This window comes from Sapajus apella, unplaced genomic scaffold (assembly GCF_009761245.1).
Source record: "Sapajus apella isolate SASKATOON/1434 unplaced genomic scaffold, GSC_monkey_1.0 scaffold77, whole genome shotgun sequence".
Classification (NCBI taxonomy): Eukaryota; Metazoa; Chordata; class Mammalia; order Primates; family Cebidae; genus Sapajus; species Sapajus apella.
The window spans coordinates 4,480,225-4,499,671 of NW_022437017.1; the positions used below are offsets into that span (position 1 = coordinate 4,480,225).

General features: G+C 43.3%; 1 protein-coding gene across 3 annotated transcripts in view; it reads left to right on the top strand.

The window, feature by feature from the left end:
- LOC116532677 (putative adhesion G protein-coupled receptor E4P) overlaps positions 1-19,447 on the top strand; it is a 51,899-nt gene that overhangs the window by 11,920 nt on the left and 20,532 nt on the right. For 2 of the 3 annotated variants that reach the window (XM_032252058.1, XM_032252056.1), the window contains exons 4-11: positions 295-417; positions 1,949-2,098; positions 5,741-5,820; positions 6,624-6,759; positions 10,391-10,498; positions 13,078-13,262; positions 16,433-16,597; positions 17,425-17,619. In XM_032252058.1, the coding sequence (XP_032107949.1) occupies positions 295-417; positions 1,949-2,098; positions 5,741-5,820; positions 6,624-6,759; positions 10,391-10,498; positions 13,078-13,262; positions 16,433-16,597; positions 17,425-17,619 (1,142 nt within the window). The remainder of the gene's footprint in view (positions 1-294; positions 418-1,948; positions 2,099-5,740; positions 5,821-6,623; positions 6,760-10,390; positions 10,499-13,077; positions 13,263-16,432; positions 16,598-17,424; positions 17,620-19,447) is intronic. The other variant, XM_032252057.1, reaches the window with a different exon arrangement.

Sequence of the window (19,447 nt, forward strand, 5' to 3'; positions counted from 1 at the left end):
AAAAAAAAAAAAAAAAAAAAAAAAAGAGAATTCTGGTAGCCAGAGTGAGCCGTCAAGGAAAGAAACATAGGTGCTGGCATTGGGAGGTTCACCTATCTGGCAAAAGTGATGTTGGTGGCAGAAGTGGGACCATGTTAGGCACTGTGTGCCGCTGTGTTCAGCAGTGGGCTGGGTGCCAGAGGGATGCCAACAGAGCTCTTCCTAAGAGGATGTTCTTCTGACCACAACATCAGTACATGGTAGATGCATGATGAATATTTCTTAGATGAATGAATGGATTCTGTTTCTCTGCAGCTCCCTGCCCTTCATGCCCTGAACATGCCTACTGCCACAACAGCACCCACTGCACTTGTGAACAGGGCTTTCAGTCCAGGTCTGGCAGGACATACTTTCATGAGGACAATGAGAAATGTGAAGGTAAAATTATTTATGGGGTTGTCATTGAATCTCTCAGTGATAACTATTCTGGTCCATGTGTCCTCTGCTGTGACAAAGTACAGCCATTGGCTGGGGATACTTGTCCCTGAGTTCTTCAGATGGAGCGCACAAGCATAATTCCTTGGTCAAGAGCACCATCTGTCTGTGGGTCCCTTGGTTGATCCTCAGTTCTGGTCCATCAGCAGGGAAGGCTGATGTCGTTGGGAGAGGCAAGACACATAAACATTGCATAAGCCAGAATTTTTTTTTTTTTTTGAGTCAGAGACTTGCTCCGTCACCCAGGCTGCAGTGCAATGGCATGACCTTGGCTCACTGCAACTTCTGCCTCCAGGGTTCAAGCAATTCTCCTGTCTCAGCCTCTCAAGTAGCTGGGATTACAGGCGTGCACCACCATGCCCAGCAAATTTTTGCATTTTTAGTAAAGGTGGGATTTCACCATGTTGGCCAGGCTGGTCTCGAACTGCTGACCTCAGATGATCTGCCCACCTTCCTCATTTCTCTCAAGCTTTCCTAAGAGTGTGTTATATATTCCCCTGCTATGCACTAGTTGGGTTAAATTGATTTACCAAATGGTGTGACTCACCATTAAAAACAACAATATTCCATCCTTATTCTAGTGATCTAACATGTCACCTTTACTATGTTCTAATGCTCCGAGGGCACTTGGGTCTATGTCTGCACTTCTGGTCTATTCCATTAGTCTATTTTTATTTATGCATGCATCAGTACCTCTTTGCTTAGTTGCAGCTTTATACTTTTTTTCATTAAAATTTTTTTATTATACTTTTAAGTTCTGGGGTACATGTGCAAATGTGCAGGTTTGTTACATAAGTATACACATGCCATGGTGGTTTGCTGCATCCATCCCCCCGTTATCTACATTAGGTATTTCTCCTAATGCTATCCCTCCTCTAGCCCCTGTGAAATGTCCCCTTCCCTGTGTCCATGTGTTCTCATTGTTCAACACCCACTTATGAGAACATACAGCGTTTGGTTTTCTGTTTTTGTGTCAGTTTGCTGAGAATGATGGTTTCCAGCTTCTTCCATGTCCTTGCAAAGGACATGAACTCATCCTTTTTAAAGGCTGCATGGTATTCCATGGTGTATATGTGCCACATTTTCTTTATCCAGTCTATCACTGATGGGCATTTGGGTTGGTTCCAAGTCTTTGCTATTATGAACAGTGCCACAATAAACATACGTGTGCATGTGTCTTTATAACGGAATGTTTTATACTCCTTTGGGTATATACCCAGTAATAGGATTGCTTTTGTTTTAATGTGTGGTTCCCACCTTGTAGTTTTTTTTTCTGGCTGCACCTGCACGATAGTTGCAACTTATCTCACCCCATAAAATACTTGTAGATGTTTTTAAAATTGGGATTGCATTGGATTTATAAATTAACTTAGGGAGAACATTGATGAACAGTGTTGGGTGATAGAGACTTCATGGGTATGAGAAATGGTATAATTCTATGAAAATGAAAGCAACACTTTCTCTTGATTCACAGATATTAATGAATGTAATACCGGGCTGGCAAAGTGCAAGTATAGAGCATATTGTAAAAATATAATTGGAAGTTACATCTGTAGCTGTTGGTCAAGTATTTGGATCAACTGGGCGGCTGGCTTTTTAATTAATGATAATCCAGATTGTTACGGTAAGAACCTCCAAATACTATTTCCAGTATGAAAAATGATGGGGACTTGGGGGAGACTCTGAGAGATTTTCTAATTTCAGGCCAGGGTAAGAGAGCAAAACTCCATCCTAACCCTCATCCCTCATTCCTTTGTTGTCCCTGATATTTTCCAAGATGATGTCATCCAAGCCTTGGCGATAACCATCTCTACATAGATGCTTCCAAATGTATGTGTCCAATACATGTCTCTTTCCTGAGCTTCCAAAAGGACACCTCTAAATTACCTCTGAATTTCTCTATGTATTCATATCTCACACGTTAAATTCAATTTTTATGACTATCTACCTATCTACTAAATCTGACAAATTCACACTGATAGCTGTCATTCCAGCTCAACATCAAGGCTTGTCTGAACCTTCCTTCTGTTCTTATTTGTAACTTCCTTCTCTAAAAATGAGAAACTTGTCTCTCACTATTGCTAATTTGTTTAATTCCAGTATTATTTCATGTTTTGCGTAAGGGAGATTGGATTTAAGTGCTAAATCTTCCACTTACCCTCTGGCTTTCAGTTAATTACATAATTTCTATATACTTCCTGTTTAAATGGGAAAAGTAATATTAGTAGTATCTATTGCCAGGCCTGGTGGCTCATGCCTATAATCCCAGCACTTTGGGAGGCTGAGGCGGGTGGATCACAAGGTCAGGAGTTTGAGACCATCCTGGCCAGCAGGGTGAAACCCTGTCTCTACTAAAAATAGAAAGAAAAAAAAATTAGCCAGACATGGTAGCATGCATCTGTGGTCCCAGCCACTTGGGATGCTGAGGCAGAATTGCTTGAACCCAGGAGGCAGAGGTTGCACTGAGCTGAGATCACCCCATTGCACTCCCGCCTGGCAACGAGAGAGACTCTTGTCTGAAAAAAAAAAAAAAGCATCTACTGTTGCTGCATAACAAGTTACCCCACATGTAGTGCCCTAAAACAACACATATGTATTGTTCCATAGTTTCTTGGGGTCAAGGAACTAAGTATGGCTTAGCTGGGTCTTTTTCTTCTGGGTCTATCACAGTTGCAGTTGAGGTTTTGTCTAGGATGTGGATTCATCTGGAGGCTTAACTGTGGCAGATTCCAAGCTACTCACAAGGTTTCTGGGAGAATTCAGTTCCTTCAGAGCTATTGGACTGAAACCCTCAGTTCATTTCTGGTGATTGGTGGGAGGCAGCCTTCAGTTCCTAGATCTATGGGTCTCTACAGGTTGCTTTGTTAGAGCAAACACATTAGCATAGCCAGAGAGACAGCAAGAATAAGACAGGGGTCACAGTCTTTTGTTCCACTCTCAGAAGTGACATCCTATCACTGTATTCTGTTCATTAGGAATGAGTCACTGGGTCCAGTCCACAGTCAAGGGAAGATTACCCAAGGATGTGAGTGCCAAGAGGGAGGGATTATTGGGAGCCATTTCTGAATCCTGCTTACTGGACTGAATAGTATTCTCCCCAAATTCATGTCCACCTGGAATCTGTGAATGTCATCTTATCTGGTAATAGGGTATGTGTAGTTGTAATAAGTCAAGACGCAGTCATACTAGATCAGAGTGGACCCTGATTCCTCTGTGGCGGTGTCCTTATAAGATGAAGGATATCTGGACACTGAGACACACACAGAGGGAAGATGGTCATGTGAAGACGGAGGTGAGGATTGGAGTTATGCTCCCAAGGGGCAAGGAGTGCCAGAGATTGATGGCAACCGCCAGAAGCTGGAAGAGGCAGGGCAGGGTGTTTCTCTGAAGCCTTCCTAGGGAGCATGGTCTTGCTGACACCTTGATTGGGACATCTGGCCTCGAGCACTATGAGACAATACATTTCTGTTGCTTTAAGCCACCCAATTTGTGTCACTATATTATGGCAACCATTGCAAATTAATATACATTACCTATTCATTATTTTATTATTATTATTATTGAGATGGGGTCTCACTCTGTTACCCAGGCTGGAGCACAGTGGCGCAATCTTGGCTCACTGTAATCTCTGCCTCCCAGGCTCAAGCGATCCTCCTACCTCAGCCTCCTGAGTAGCTGGGACCACAGGCACGCGCCACCACGACTGGCTAATTTTTGCATTTGTGGTAGAGGCAGGGTTTCACCATGTTGCCTGCACTGGTCTTGAATGCCTGACCTCAAATAATCCATCTGCCTTGGCCTCCCAAAGTGTTAGGATTACAGGTGTGAGCCACTGCCCCTGGCCTCTACTCATTATTAATGTATGTAAAATACTTACCAGTCCTAAGCACCTAGAAAGGGTCAGCTAATGCTGGCTATGATGCTGTATATGCCTTTTCTACAACCTTACAAACTTCTGAGTTTCTTGAAATGAGATAATATATATGAAGCCACTTTATATACTGTAATGTGTAGACAACCTCTCCTATATTATTAACTCAATGAACACTGATTTCTTCCATGTCACCCTGATGTGTTGAGACCCTCTACTATACACTCCCACACCATCATGTCCTATTTATCACTGATTGATTGATTGATTTTGGGAAGTCTGGTTTTATTTTAGGTTCGGGCATGGTACCTATGCAGGTTTGTTGTGTGGGTAAATTGTGTGTCTCTGGGGTTTGGTGTATGAATGCTCCCGTCACCCAGGTAGTGAGCATAGTACTCGGTGGGAAGATTTTCAGCCCCCATCAGCCTCCCACTTTCTCCCTCTAGTGGTCCCCAGTGTCTATAGTTCCCATCTTTTTGTCCATGTGACATGTTCTATTGATTAATAGCATCCCTTACAATCACTTAATTATTTATTCATAGTAACTGGCTTCATGACTTTCCTGCCAGACTTCAGATTCCACAAGGGGACATCCTTGGTCTCCTCCCCTTCCCTTCCCTCCACTTCCTTCCCTTTCCCTACCTTTGCCTCCCTTCCCCTCCCCTCTCCTCCCTTCCCCTCCCCTCTCCTCCCTTCCCCCTTCCCCCGTACTCTCCCCTCCTCTTTCCTTCCTTTCTCTTCCTTTCCTTTTTTGAGATGGAGTTTCACTCTTGTTGCCCAGGCTGGAGTGCAATGATACATTCTTGGTTCACCACAACCTCCACCTCCTGGGTTCAAGCGATTCTCCTGCCTCAGCCTCCTGAATAGCTGGGATTATAGGTACCCACCACCATGCCTGGCTAATTTTTGTATTTTTAGTACATATGGGGTTTCACCATGTTGGCCTGGCTGGTCTCAAACTCCTGACCTCAGGTGGTCTACCTGCCTCGGCCTCCCAAAGTGCTGAGATTACAGGCATGAGCCACCGCATCTGGCCTGGTTTCTCTTCCTAGCTCATATCCGTTTATTTCAGCATTGTGCCTGGTTTTAAGTGGTGTTCAATAAATAGTGTTGACTAAGGTAACAGGTTGGTACAAACGTAATGGTGGTTTTTGCCATTACTTTCAATGGCAAAGATCGCCATTACGTTTGCACCAACTCAATATTAAACTGGAAGCCCCATTCCAATTCTCTTTGATAATTCTACTGTGCGATACTTTATAGGCTCCTTAGAGGGGAATTAGGATGGGCTGCGGAAGTATCAGGGGAAGACTCAACTTGAGGGTGACTGGAAGAAGGGATGTCAGCAGGTGTATTTCCTCCCATATCCCTTTCAATGACACCTTTCTTTCACAGAGAACAACAATAGTCAAGGGACACAGTCAAACAAGGATATTTGGGTGAGTGGGGAAAAGCCTGGATTTCAGAAAGAGCTGGTATGTATAACTATGTCATTCTCCTACATACATTAACATGGCTTCCTGTGATTTTCAGGGTAGGGTAGTTCTATCGAGGGGTAATTCTGTCTTCGGTCCCACAATCATCTGTCAATGTGTGGGGACACTCTTCATTGTCATGGCTTGAAGGTGATACACGACTGGCATCTGATAGAGACCAGGGATGCAGCTCAACATCCTACATTGCCCGGTGCAGCCTCTCACAATCGAGAAGTGCCCGGTGCCACACGTCCATAGAGATAAAGAAATACAGGCTGGATGCGGAGGTGGCTCATGCCTGTAATCCCAGCACTTTGGGAGGCGAAGGCGGGTGGATCACAAGGTCAAGAGTTTGAGACCATCCAGACCAACATGGTGAAACCCTGTCTTTACTAAAAGTACAAAAAAATTAGCCAGGCATGGTGGCACGCACCTGTAATCCCAGCTATCTGGGAGGCTGAGGTAGGGGAATTGCTTGAACCAGGGAGGTGGGGACTGCAGTGAGCCAAGATCACACCACTGCACTCCAGCCTAGGTGACAGAGTGAGACTCTGTCAAAAAAAAAAAAAAAAAAAAGGAGATAGAGAACTACAGCAGTAGGGGGAAAGTGCCTCAGCTGTCATTCAAAGATCTACATCAAGCACCTAGATTCTCAATGCCACACACACCTTGTGGCACCTTAACAAATATGGCTGCTGCCTTCTAGGCTTCCTGCTCCAACACGTGTGCATATTCCTGATTTCTGACATTTCAATGAGAGTCAACCTAATTAGCTTTTTTTTTTTTTTTTTTTTTTTCTGAAGGAAAATCTGAGAAGAAACGCAAGCAGAAAGGAATTTGCAAGAGAAGCTACTCAACTAATTCAGAAAATAGAGCTCAGCATCTGGAATGCAACTTTTGCTTCTCCAAAGAAGGATCAAATTCCTGAATTTGATCTAGGTAAGAGAGGCTGACTAGAGTCTTTATGACCTCCATTGAGACCATAAAGAGGTCTGGGTCTTGACATTGTTACGGTTTATGAATGATGAAATCTGTGGACTCCCAGGATCACACACCCTGTATGCCAACATTCTACATGAGAAGGACTCTTGTCAAAAATGCAAATTCAAGGGACAAGAGAATAAACCAGCTCTCTTCTTCTTTTCAACTTCCCTTGGTATGATGAAAAGTATTTAAGAGCATTTGCCTTGCCACCACAGCTAGAGGATAGAAAAACTCTCAGTTGGCTGGGCGTGGCGGCTCATGCCTGTAATCCTAGCACTTTGGGAGTCTGAGGCAGGAGGATCACCTTATGTCAAGAGTTTGAGACCAGCTTCGGCAACATGGTGAAACGCTGTCTCTACTAAAAATACAAAAATTAGCTGGGTGTGGTGACGGGTGCCTGTAATCCCAGCTACTCAGGAGGCTGAGGCAGCAGAATCACTTGAACCCAGGAGGCGGAGGTTGCAGTGAACCTAGATCAGACCACTGCACTCCAGCCTGGGCTGTGGCTGGAGATAAAGTGAGACTTTGAGATAAAGTGAGACTTTATCTCAAAAAAAAAAAAAAAAAAAAGGAAGAGAAAAGAAAAAACCGTGGTTATTTTTCTACTCTGCTCTCATATAGTAACAAGAACACAGCATACTTCATCTCTGGTTACCAAATTATGTGTGGTTTCCTCCTCCATGCTGACCACATAGTTCTCTAGTGGACGCCAGCTGGGTGTTCTATAATTCAATTATGACATTATCTGACATTATCTACCAAAGATAGTATCAGATCCCACAGGCTTAGTCCCACAAATGTGTTTTTCACCTCAAATGCCAATTTCAAGTTCTAGGTTGTAACCTGTACGTCTGACTGATAGGCTACACATTAGAGTCCCACAACCCCTTCCTTGGGTTTGAGTAATTTGCTAGAGTGACTCACTTAACTCAGGAAAGTACTTTACTTACATTTATCCATTTATTAAAAATATATTATAAATGGGCTGGGTATGGTGGGTCATGCTTGTAATCCCAGCACTTTGGGCGGCCAAAGCAAGTGGATCACCTGAGGTCAGGAGGTCAAGACCAGCCTGGCCAACATGGTGAAACCCCATCTCTACTTAAAAAAACAATACAAAAATTAGCTGGACATGGTGGTAAGTGCCTGTATCTCCAGCTACCCAGGGGGCTGAGGCAGAAGAATCGCTTGAACCCAGGAGGCAGAGGTTGCAGTGAGCCCAGATGGCACTACTGCATTCCAGCTTGGGCAACAGAGTGAGACTTCATTTCAAAAAAAAATCATATATATATATATATATATATATATATATATATATATATAAAATAAATGAAACAGATGAACAGCCAGATGACAGAGATGCATGTACACGGCAAAGTATGGGAGAAGAGGTACAGCGCTTCCAAGCTCTCTTTAGGGTTGCCACTCTGGGGACTAATACATGTTAAGCTATCTAGAATTTCCTAGATAGTTTAATGAAACTTTTAGATGTGCATGGAGGCTTTATTAACTAGGCATGATTGGTTACATTATTGGCCACTGATACCAACTCAATATTTAGCCCCCCTCCACTTCCTGTATCTGGAATGGGGGTGAAACTGAAAGTTTCAACCTTTTAACCTCACCATTGCTTTCCTTGTCAACCACCCCCAACCTGAGGCTATCCAGGAGCTAAGGGTTACCACATTAGAATAAAAGGTATTTATATAACCAAGAAAGTACAAAGGAAGTCAGAGTTGAGTCACATGCTCCTGTCACTCAGGAAATTACAACCATCTCAAGGGCTATATGTCACAGCAGCTTGAGTCCAAGACCAAATATCAGAACAGGAGATTTTCCTAGTGTTCCTATTGTTCAGGAAACTGTAAGCGTTTTAGGAACTCTATATCAGGAACTGTGGTTTCTTCCTGACCTCTGTATCTGTTAATTCTAAAAGACCAATATTTGACTTTGTTGATTATTTATATTATTATGCCATTGCCTTTTTCTCGGATTTTTGTTCTTTATTATTTCTTTCCATTACTTTCTTTGGGTCGAGCTTGCTTTGCATTTTCTAACTTGTTGACTTGGTAATATAGATTACTAATTTTAAACCATTCTCCTTTCCCAACATATGCATTTAAAGCTTTAAACTTAGCTACAAATTACAGCTATATATTTCCCTCTAAGCACTGCTTTAGCTGCATTCTGCAAGTTTTTATATACTGGGCTTCCATTATCATTTAGATCAAAATATTAAAACATTTTCTACATGATTTATCATTTAATTCATGGATTATTTAGAAGTGTGCTGTTTAATTATCAAAATATTTGCAGCTTTTAAAGGTTTCCTGTGTTAATGCCCTCATTTAATTTATTGTGAGTTTTAATCAAGAAAGGATGCTGAACTTTGTCAAATGCTTTTTCTACCTCAATTGAGATGATCATGTTATCATCAATTGAGATGGTTTTTATTTTTCATTCTGTTAATGTGATGAATCCCACTGATTGATTTGCATGTGTTAAACCAGACTTGCTTACCAGGAAAAAAATGGTTGTGATATATACTCTCTTTGATGAGTTGACTGAGCACATACTATGTAGGATTTCAATCCTTTTAATTCATTGGGACTTGATTGATAGTCTATTTTGGCAAATGTTCCCTGTGAACTTAGTGTCTGAATTAACATACCAAATCTGGTGGTATAACCATGGCAAACAGTGGCTTAACCCCTATTTCTTGAATAGTTTGAGCATAAGTGAGTCAGGGCTGATGCAGCAGTTCCATGGCAGCTCTATGCTCTGCTGTCTTCAACACTCACCTTCACCTTGTGTTACAAGAGAGCTAACACATCCTTTTACCAGCCAATGCAAAGGGGAAAAGAGAAGTTGAAAGGATGCCTGCTTCCTTTAGCACATGCCATTCTGTTCTTTGATCCACTGGCCTAAAAAGAATTGCATGGCTCCACCTAGCTGCAAGGGAAGCTGAAAAATGGCTTGTCTTCAGCTTAAATTTGGTAGTTCTAGACCCAAAGAAAGAATAGGTAAATGGTGATCACAGGTAATAAGCAGTCTGTCATAGCTCCAAGAGAGTTTTCTTATTTGTCCATAGACAAACTCTGTATACCCCAAAATGTTGAGGTTGACCTCACAAAATGATCAGATCTTGTGTTTACAGGTTTGATGAATAGTTTACTAAAGGGATTCATCCCAAATACAGAAGTTCTGTTCCTAGTGGCTTTTTTTTTTTTTTTGAAAGCTTTTAAATGCTTAGCTACTCTTGCTTATAAAGACTGCATTCCCCCGTAACCAGGCACTCCAGTACCATTAAGTGTCCTGTGAAAACTGCTTAGCTTGCCCATCAGAGTACCAGTTCTGGGAAGCATGCCCTTCTCCTCTCTTCTCTTGGATTGTGGCCAGTGTGTTGCTAAGGCCATTTTGGCCACTTTATTTTTACCAGCCAAAGATGGGGAAAAAGCACCGTGTGGCCAACCTTGCAGAGGGGAGATGGAATCACCAATAGGGGGTCTTCCAGAGAAGGGAGTTCTTCAGCAAATTATTTAGGCATGAGAATTAAGAACAGGACTGACTTTCTTAATGTTTCCAGTCTTTGAAACCAAGAGGTGCAATGAGACAAGAAAGAACACTTTTCTGGAAGCTGGAAATAACACCATGGATATCAACTGTGCTGATGCTTTCAAAGGAACCCTAAGAGGTACCATGTCTCCGATGAACTCTTCTGACTCCATATTATATGCATCATTGTTTTATTTCTAAGTGATTAAACCCTGGGGTGGGAATTCACAAAGCTTTCAAGGTAGGGAGATTCTACATGGTGGAATAAAAAGCTCTTCCTTGACCACTAACCAGGCATTTTGCAGGGAGAAGTCAAGCTGTCATGTGGGGTATGTACTTTGTGGCATACACAGAGGTTGCAAAGGGATTCCTTGAAATGCCTCCTTAAAAGGGACTGGCTGGGCCAGGCATGGTGGCTCATGCCTGTAATCCCAGCACTTTGGTAGGGTGAGGCAGGTGGATCATGAGGTCAGGAGTTTGAGACCAGCCTGGATGACATGGTGAAACTCCGTCTCTACTAAAAATACAAAAATTAGCTGGGCAGGGGTGGTGCATGCCTGTAATCCCAGCTACTTGGGAGGCTGAAGGAGGAGAATTACTTGAACCCAGAAGGTGGAGGTTGCAGTGAGTCAAGATCACACCACTACACTCCAGCTTGGGTGACAGAACGAGACTCTCTTTCCAAAAAAAAAAAAAGGGGGGGGGGAGACTGGCTGATGCATGCCCTGTTTCCATGTGACGCTCAGTGGTGTCAGATTGCCTTGAACACTCCCGTGAGAAGTGTTTATGAACATCGTTTTTAAAGGAGTCACCCAGTCTTGTTCTTTCCCACAGACTGGCAAACTTGTTCTCTACAAGGTCCAGAGAGTAAATATGTTAGGCTTTTTATTCCTGATGATCTTTGTCGTAACTACTGAACTCTGCCATCAGAGTGTGAAAGCAGCCATTGATGATGTGTCAGTGAAGGAGTGTGGCCGTGTGTCAATAAAACTTTACTGACAAAAGCAGGTGGCAGGCTAGGTTTACCCACATGGCATAGTGTTTCACCCCTGCTTTATCTCATCATCTGAAGTCTCTGCAAAGCTCCTGCTCTATGTAGTTTTTCTAATTTATTTATTTATTGGCTGCCCATCTCTCTCACTACAACATCAACTCTCTGATGGCAGGGGTTTTGTTCATTTTGTTCAATGCTGTATAATAATTCCTAGAATGTCTGGCTCACAGTAGAGGATAAATATTTCCATGAAAGATAAATGAAGGTATGTATATAAACTATTTCAAAGAGAAAAACCTGGTTACCTTGAAAATGAAGTATCTGCTGCATTTCTTTCAAAAAATTCCTGGCTATTCCTTAATCTTCACTCCTTACTGTGAGCTGTACAGTAGGGAAAGGGAGGGAAGGGGTCTAAAAATGAGTTGATATTTTAGATGGAGCAAATAGAAATACAGATGAGAAGCAGCTTTGGCCAAAAATGGGATGGTAGCATGTGGATAACTGCAATTTTGGAAACACTCCCATCACCCTACAGGGCATCCTGTTTGCATTGAGCCTCTATGATTTTTTTTTTTTTTTTTGAGTCGGATTCTCACTCTGTCTCCCAGGCTGGAGTGCAGTAGTGCCATCTCAAGTCACTTCAACCTCCGCCACCTGGGTTCCAGAAATTCTCCTGCCTCATACACAGAGCCTCCCAAGTAGCTGGGATTACAAATGCCTGCCACCATACCAGCGAATTTTTTGTAGTTTTAGTAGAGACAGGGTTTCACTATGTTCGCCAGGCTGGTCTCGAACTCCTGACTTCAGATGATCCACCTGCCTCAGCCTCCCAAAGTTCTGGGATTATAGGTGTGAGCCACCATGCCTGGCCTGTACCTCTATAAATTAAACTGTGCCTTCATGAAAAGGGAGGAAGGAAAAGAAAGAGAGGGAGAGGAAGGGTGATAAGATGAAAGAGAGGGAGAGAAAAATGAGTGAATTAATTAAATACAGTAGGTCATTCTGTACACCTTTCCACTAAATTAGATACACTAGAGTAGGCTTGAGGGCAAAGGCTGAGACAATGTGGTTTTCTTTTTTTGTTGTTTGCTGAGATAGAGTCTCACTCTGTTGCCCAGGCTGGAGTGCAGTGGCGTGACCTTGACTCACTGCAACCTCTGCCTCCCGGGTTCAAGTGATTCTCCTGCCTCAGCCTCCTGAGTAGCTGGGATTACAGATGCCCACCACCACGCCCGGCTAATTTTTGTATTTTCAGTAGAGACAGGGCTTCACCATGCTGGCCAGGCTAGTCTCGAACTCCTGACCTCAAGTGATGCATCCGCCTCAGCCTCCCAAAGTGCTGGGATTACAGGCGTGAGCCACTGCGCTCGGCTGAGACTGTGGATTTCTTAGCCTGCCTGCTCTCCACCTGCCCTTCTGAGGACAAACATCTTGCCTCACGGTTCTGGTTGTAATACTCAGGGGCTAGGATATATTTTTAGGACTCACTGAGGAGCATATTTTGCACATATGCCTCTTATAATGTGTGGGGCATTATAATACATATTATGCAGATGAAAATGCGGCACCCCAAGCCACACAGTGTATTGAATGGCATTTAAGGGATTTCCAAGGGCAGTTTTAACCATTCATTGCCTGCCTTACGACCCTCACATTAGACACTACTGTACCTTCTCCCTGAACTATGGATAGCCACTAACAGTATTTCTCTTCCATTTTCTCAGAGAGCACAGCAGTTGCCCTTATCACGTATCAGTCTCTTGGGAATATTCTGGATGCATCCTTTTTCAGTAAAAGAAAAGGGATGGAGGAAGTAAAACTGAACTCTCGTGTTGTGAGTGGCACAATTGGTTTGAAGGAAAAAGTTTACCTGTCTGAACCCGTGTTCCTGACTTTTCAGCATCATCAGGTGAGGAAAAACCCAGAGCCGGTTCTCTGTGCAGTACCTTAAAGCGTGAGCAGGTATGATCAGTTTCCCAAGTAGGAAACAGAATTCAGAAGTAAGAGAGCAGACAAGAAATGCTGAGGTGTCTTCAATGAGATTTTGCTTCACCATGGTGAGGATGGCTATTTTCAAAAACTTAAAATATCAGTATGTGGCAGTAAAAAAGAAACACTTATAGATCTGCTGGTGAAAATGTAATCTGGCACAGCCGTTACAGAAAACAGTATAGACGCCTCTCAAAAAGCTATAAACAGAATTATATGTTCCAGCAGAATTATCTGATGCATCCCATTTTCATGTGATGGTCTGAAAAGGTAACACTCAATGGCGTCAGATTACCTTGAACACTCCCTTGAGAAGCGTTTATGAACACCCTTTTTAAAGGAGTCACCCAGTCTTGTTCTTTCCCACAGACTGGCAAACTTGTTCTCTACAAGGTCCAGAGAGTAGATATGTTAGGTTTTTTGTTCTTGATGATCTTCATCATAACTACTCAACTCTGCCATCAGAGTGTGAAAGCAGCCATTGATGATGTGTCAGTGAAGGAGTGTGGCTGTGCGTCAATAAAACTTTATTTACAAAAGCAGGTGGCAGGCTGGGTTTTACCCTCATGGCACAATGTTTCACCCACTTCTGGGTATTGTCATATGCTCCAGAAATCTCACTTCTGGGTATATGGCCAAAATAATTGAAATCAGGATCTCAGAAAGACAACTGCCTTCCCATTCCCTTGTTTACTGCAGCATTGGTAACAATCGCTGAGATATGCAAACAGCTTAAGTATCTGTCAACAAATAAAGATTTTCTTTTTCTGAGACAGAGTCTCGCTCTGTCAGTCAGGCTGGAGTGTAGTGGCACTATCTCGGCTCACTTCAACCTCTGTGTCCTGGGCTCAAGCGATTCTCCTGCCTCAGCTGGGATTACAGGCATGTGCCACCACGCCCAGCTAATTATTGTATTTTTAGTAGAGACAGGGTTTCACCATGTTGGCCACGCTGGTCTTAAACTCCTGACCACTGGTAATCCGTCTGCCTCAGGCTCCCAAAGTGCTGGGATTACAGGCGTGAGCCACCACACCTGGCCAATTTTTTTTTTTTTTTTTTGAGACAGAGTCTTGCTGTGTTGCCCAGGCTGGAGTGCAATGGTGCAGTCTCAGCTCACTGCAATCTCTGCCTCCTGGGTTCAAGCAATCCTCCCACCTCAGCCTCCTGAGTAGCTGGTATTATAGGCACCTGCCGTCATGCCTGGCTAATTTTTGCAGAGACAGGGTTTCATCATGTTGGCCAGGCTGGTCTTGAACTCCTGACCTCAGGTGATCTGCTCTCCTCGGCCTCCCAAAGTGCTGGGATTACAGGTATGACCCACTGCATCTGGCCAAGAAAATGTGATATATATACTGGAATATTATTTAGCCTCAAAAAAGAAGAAAATCCTGCCCCTTGTAACAACATGGGTAAACCTGAAGAACAATTTTCCTAATTGAACTTAGCCAAACATAAAAAGGAAATCCTTCATTATCTTATTTATAGCTGGAATCTAAGAAATAAAAACTTGAACTCATAGTAACAGAGAGTAGAATGGTTCACCAGGAGCTGGGGCACCGGGAGAATGTGGACATATTTGGTAAAAGTTATACGCTTTAAGTTATAAGATGGATAAGTTCTGGTGACCTGATGTCTCACACTTAAAAATTATTTGAAATGAAGTTTCACTCTTGTTGCCCAGGCTTAAGCGCACTGGCACGATCTTAGCTCATTGCAACCTCCACCTCCTGGGTTCAAGCAATTCTCCTGCCTCACCCCACAAGCAGCTATGATTACAAGCACCTGCCACCACCCCCAGATAATTTTTGTATTTTTAGTAGAGACGGGGCTTCACCATGTTGGCCAGGCTGGTCTCAAACTCCTAATCTCAGGTGATCTCCCCGCCTCGGCCTCCCACAGTGCTAGGATTACAGGTGTGGGCCACCGTGCTCAGCCTAATATACCACACTTAATGTATCTACACTTAGTGATAATAATGTATGGTATACTTGAGGTCTGCTGACAGAGTGCATGTCAAGTAAATTCACCACACACAAACTATGTGAGCTGCTGGATGTGTTAGCTTAATTGTGGTAACAACCGTTTTATAATTTATACATCTATCAAAACTTTTAATTTTTTTTTGTGTCAGTCACACTTCAATAAATCTTGGGAAGAAATGAAATGTTGCGGCATCCAAAGATTGCCAGGGTGAGATGCCATTCTCACGTTAAAGCCAAAAGGCAATGTAGGAGAAGCTTTATTGAGCTCAGTGGAAGCTGGAGGCAGGAATGAGGGATGGCTCTGTAGAAGACAGAGACAGCTTAAAGCAGAAAGGGCACAGGGAATTTTCTCTCTTCTCTCACCCAATGAGTCTCACCAGTGTCTCTCTTTGGTTCTATAAATATCAAGGAAGCGCTGAAGCCATTCAGAGGGTCAATCCTAGGGCACAAAGCTGACCAGAGAAGGGCAGAATAGATGAAGAATGTACCCACTGCAGGTGTGGTGATGTGAATCTCTTCCCCTACAAGTGTATTTCCAATCCAGTTTCCAACACTGTGCATTGTGATTAACCCATAAAGTTGAAATAATAGGCTGGGCACATTGGCTTACACCTGTAATCCCCGCCCTTTGAGAGGCTGAGGTGGGCGGGTCACCTGAGGTCAGAAGTTTAAGACCAGCCTGGTTAACGCGGTGATACCCCACCTCTACTAAAAATGCAAAAATTATCTGTCTAAATAAAATAAAATAAAATCAGGAGGGCAGGCGTGGTGGCTCACACCTGTAATCCCAGCACTTTGGGAGGCTGAGACAGACGGATCACCTGAGGTCAAGAGTTCAAGACCAACCTCACAAACATGGAGAAACCCCCATTTCTACTAAAAATACAAAAAAATTAGTCAGGCATGGTGGTGGGTGCCTGTAATCCCAGTTACTTGGGAGGCTGAGGCAGGAGAATCGCTTGTACCTAGGAGCCGGAGGTTGCAGTGAGCTGAGATCGCACCACTGCACTCAAGTCTGGGCGACAGAGCGAGACTCTGTCTCAAAATAAAAGAAAATTAAAAAAATCAAACCAGGAAGAGTCCCACTTTCATGCTATTCTCTTTCCAGCCTGGTGACGAGAGAACAAAACATATCTGCGTCTCCTGGGAGGGATCAGAGGGAGGCAGCTGGTCGAGAGAAGGCTGCTCTCATGTGCACAGCAACAATTCTTATACCAAGTGCAAGTGCTTCCACCTATCCAGCTTTGCTGTTCTCCTGGCCCTTGCCCCCAAGGTACCAAGATTCATTCCTGTGAACCTGTGTATGTCCAGGAAGCTGGGAGTCATCCTCTGCATTTCTTACAAACAGATTCTAAAGGCTGGGCATGGTGCCTCATGCCTGTCATCCCAGCACTTTGGAAGGCTGAGGCGGGGGATCGTTTGAGGTCAGGAGTTTAAGACTAGCCTGGCCAACATGATGAAACCCCACCTCTACTAAAAAACATAAAAATTAGCTAGGCATGGTGGCACACACTTGTAATCCCAGCCACTCAGGAGGCTGAGGGAGGAGAATTGGGTGAGCCCAGAAGGTAGAGGTTGCAGTGAGCAGAGACCGTGCCACTGTACTCCAGCCTGGGTAACAGCTTAAGACTCCATGTAAAAAAAGAAAAACGATTCTAAGACAAGGAGTCAAGTGGTAGTAGCTTATCTGAGAAGGGATTACAGGAAACACTAGTAGGGGACTGGGACAATGAGATGGGAGTTAAGACAGATGTCAGTGCAGAGAGCATTATCAAGCCAGTTAGCACTGTAGGCCAGTACAGAGCTCACATCTCTGGGTCATTCTAGCTGAGCAGCAAGGAAGCTGAGGTATTTATATACCAATTCCCACTAGTCATTTGTTGAAAGCTGTATCCAGCACTGGTCTGGTTGTTTTGGTTTTTAACATTCCTGTGTGGTAAGTGTTATCACTAACTGCATTTTGAAGATGAGAACACTAAGTCTCAGAGAGGTAAAGTCAATTGTTTCAGGGACTGAACTAGGAAACCCATCTGACACTATCTTGGAACTCTAACACCACCATTGGACACTATAATGGATTCCTCCTTTGATGTCTTGCAGGAGGATGCGGTGCTGACTGTGATCACCCAGGTGGGGCTGGCCATCTCTCTGTTGTGCCTCTTCCTGGCCATCCTCACCTTCCTCCTCTGTCGGCCCATCCAGAACACCAGCACCTCCCTCCACCTACAGCTCTCCCTCTGCCTCTTCCTGGCTCATCTCCTGTTCCTGACAGGCATCAACAGAACTGAGCCTGAGGTAGGTAATTTACCCAAATTACCTCATTGTCTTAATGAATCCAGCCATGTAGAGAGGAAAAGTATGAGCTCCATTTCACTTGTTCTATATAAGTTGGAATAAGACCCTCACATTCTGACGGGGCATGTAGCAAAGTGATTGGGTGTCAGGCTGATGGTATTAAATACAGTAATATGGCCAGGGGCAGTGGCTCATGCCTGTCATCCCAGCACTTTGGGAGGCTGAGGAAGGCAGATCACGAGGTCAAGAGATTCAGACCATCCTGGCCAACATGGTGAAACCCCATCTCTACAAAAAATACAAAAATTAGCTGGGCGTGGTGTTGCGTGCCTGCAGTCCCAGCTACTTGGAAGGCTGAGGCAGGAGAATTGCTTGAACCCAAGAGGGAGGTTGCAGTGAGCCGAGATCACACCCCTGCACTCTAGCCTGGCGACAGAGCTAGACTCCGTCTCAAAAAAAAAAAAAAAAAAAAAAATGGTAACATTAGTGGTTGTTAGAATCAACTTCAGAATGCCACAGGCTTGCTACACTAGGAGTTATTTTTTTCCTTATGTATCAGTAGCAGGTGAGCAAACAGGTCTGAAGAGTGTCATCCTGCACCCTCAGGCTGAGGGAAGCTCTTTCATTTTCCATACACAGCTTCCAAGGTCATCCTGGTGTCCACATTTCAGCCAACCGGGAGGGGGAAAAGCATGGCTGAGTCTCACGAGGGGAGGTTAATATAGGCCACACCAACAAGTGGTACATATCACTTCCCCTCACACTCTAATGGCTAGGACTCGGTCACATGATTACACGTAACTGCAAGGGTAGTTGGGAAATGTAGTCTCTGGCTGGGAAGCCACTTCCTAGTGACAAATCTATACTCTAGATTTGAGGGTACGGAAGAAGCTTGAATTTTTGATGGGCAGTGGGCTTGCTGCACTGATCTTCACTTGAATCTCGACTCTTCATCTTAGTTGCTGTAAGACCTTGTTGAAGTGACTTCCTCTTTTATTTAAATTGATTTTTAAGGCTGAAAAATACAAATTATATATATATATGTTTTTTCTCTGTACAGCATGTTTTGAAATATGTATGTGCTGTACACTGGCTCAATTGATCTAATTAACATTTGCATTATCTCACATACTCAGTCTTATTATTTTTGTGTGTGTGGTGAGAACACTAACACCTATTCTTTTAGCAGTTTTAAATACATACATTGTTAGCATGTAACTATGATCACCATGTTTTACAATAGATCTCTTGTGGCTTCCCCTTTTCAAACTTCCTCTCCAAACAGGGGCCTAGTCATAGGATTTAGTTAGAACTTAGCAAGATAAAACATATAGAAGATTTTGGATTAATCACTCAGTTTTATCTTTATCATGATCATGGCCATCATATTATCCAGGAAGATTTAAAGCTAGAAGGTTCTGTAAGTCTCTTGTTAACCCTAAAACACTATGATCACACAGCTAGAAGGTTACAAAAGCACTTTTTTTTGTTTGTTTGTTTTTCCCTGAGAGAAACAGTATAGTTTTATGGTTAAGTACATTTTCTGGAGCTAGTTTAGGTTCAAATCCAATTATATTTTTTACTAGCTGTGCGATTTGGGGGCCAGATTTTAACATCTTGGTACTTCATTTGAAAATAGGCAGAGGTTGGAAAGACACAGTCCTCAGGCCAAGTCTGGCCTGCTTTCTGGTTTTGTAAATAAAGTTTTATTAAAATACAGCCACATCTATTCCTTTACATATTGTCTGTGGCTGCTTTTATGCTACAATGGCAGAATGGTGTAGTTGCAATAGAGATTCGACTGCAGAGTTTAAAATCTGACCCTTAA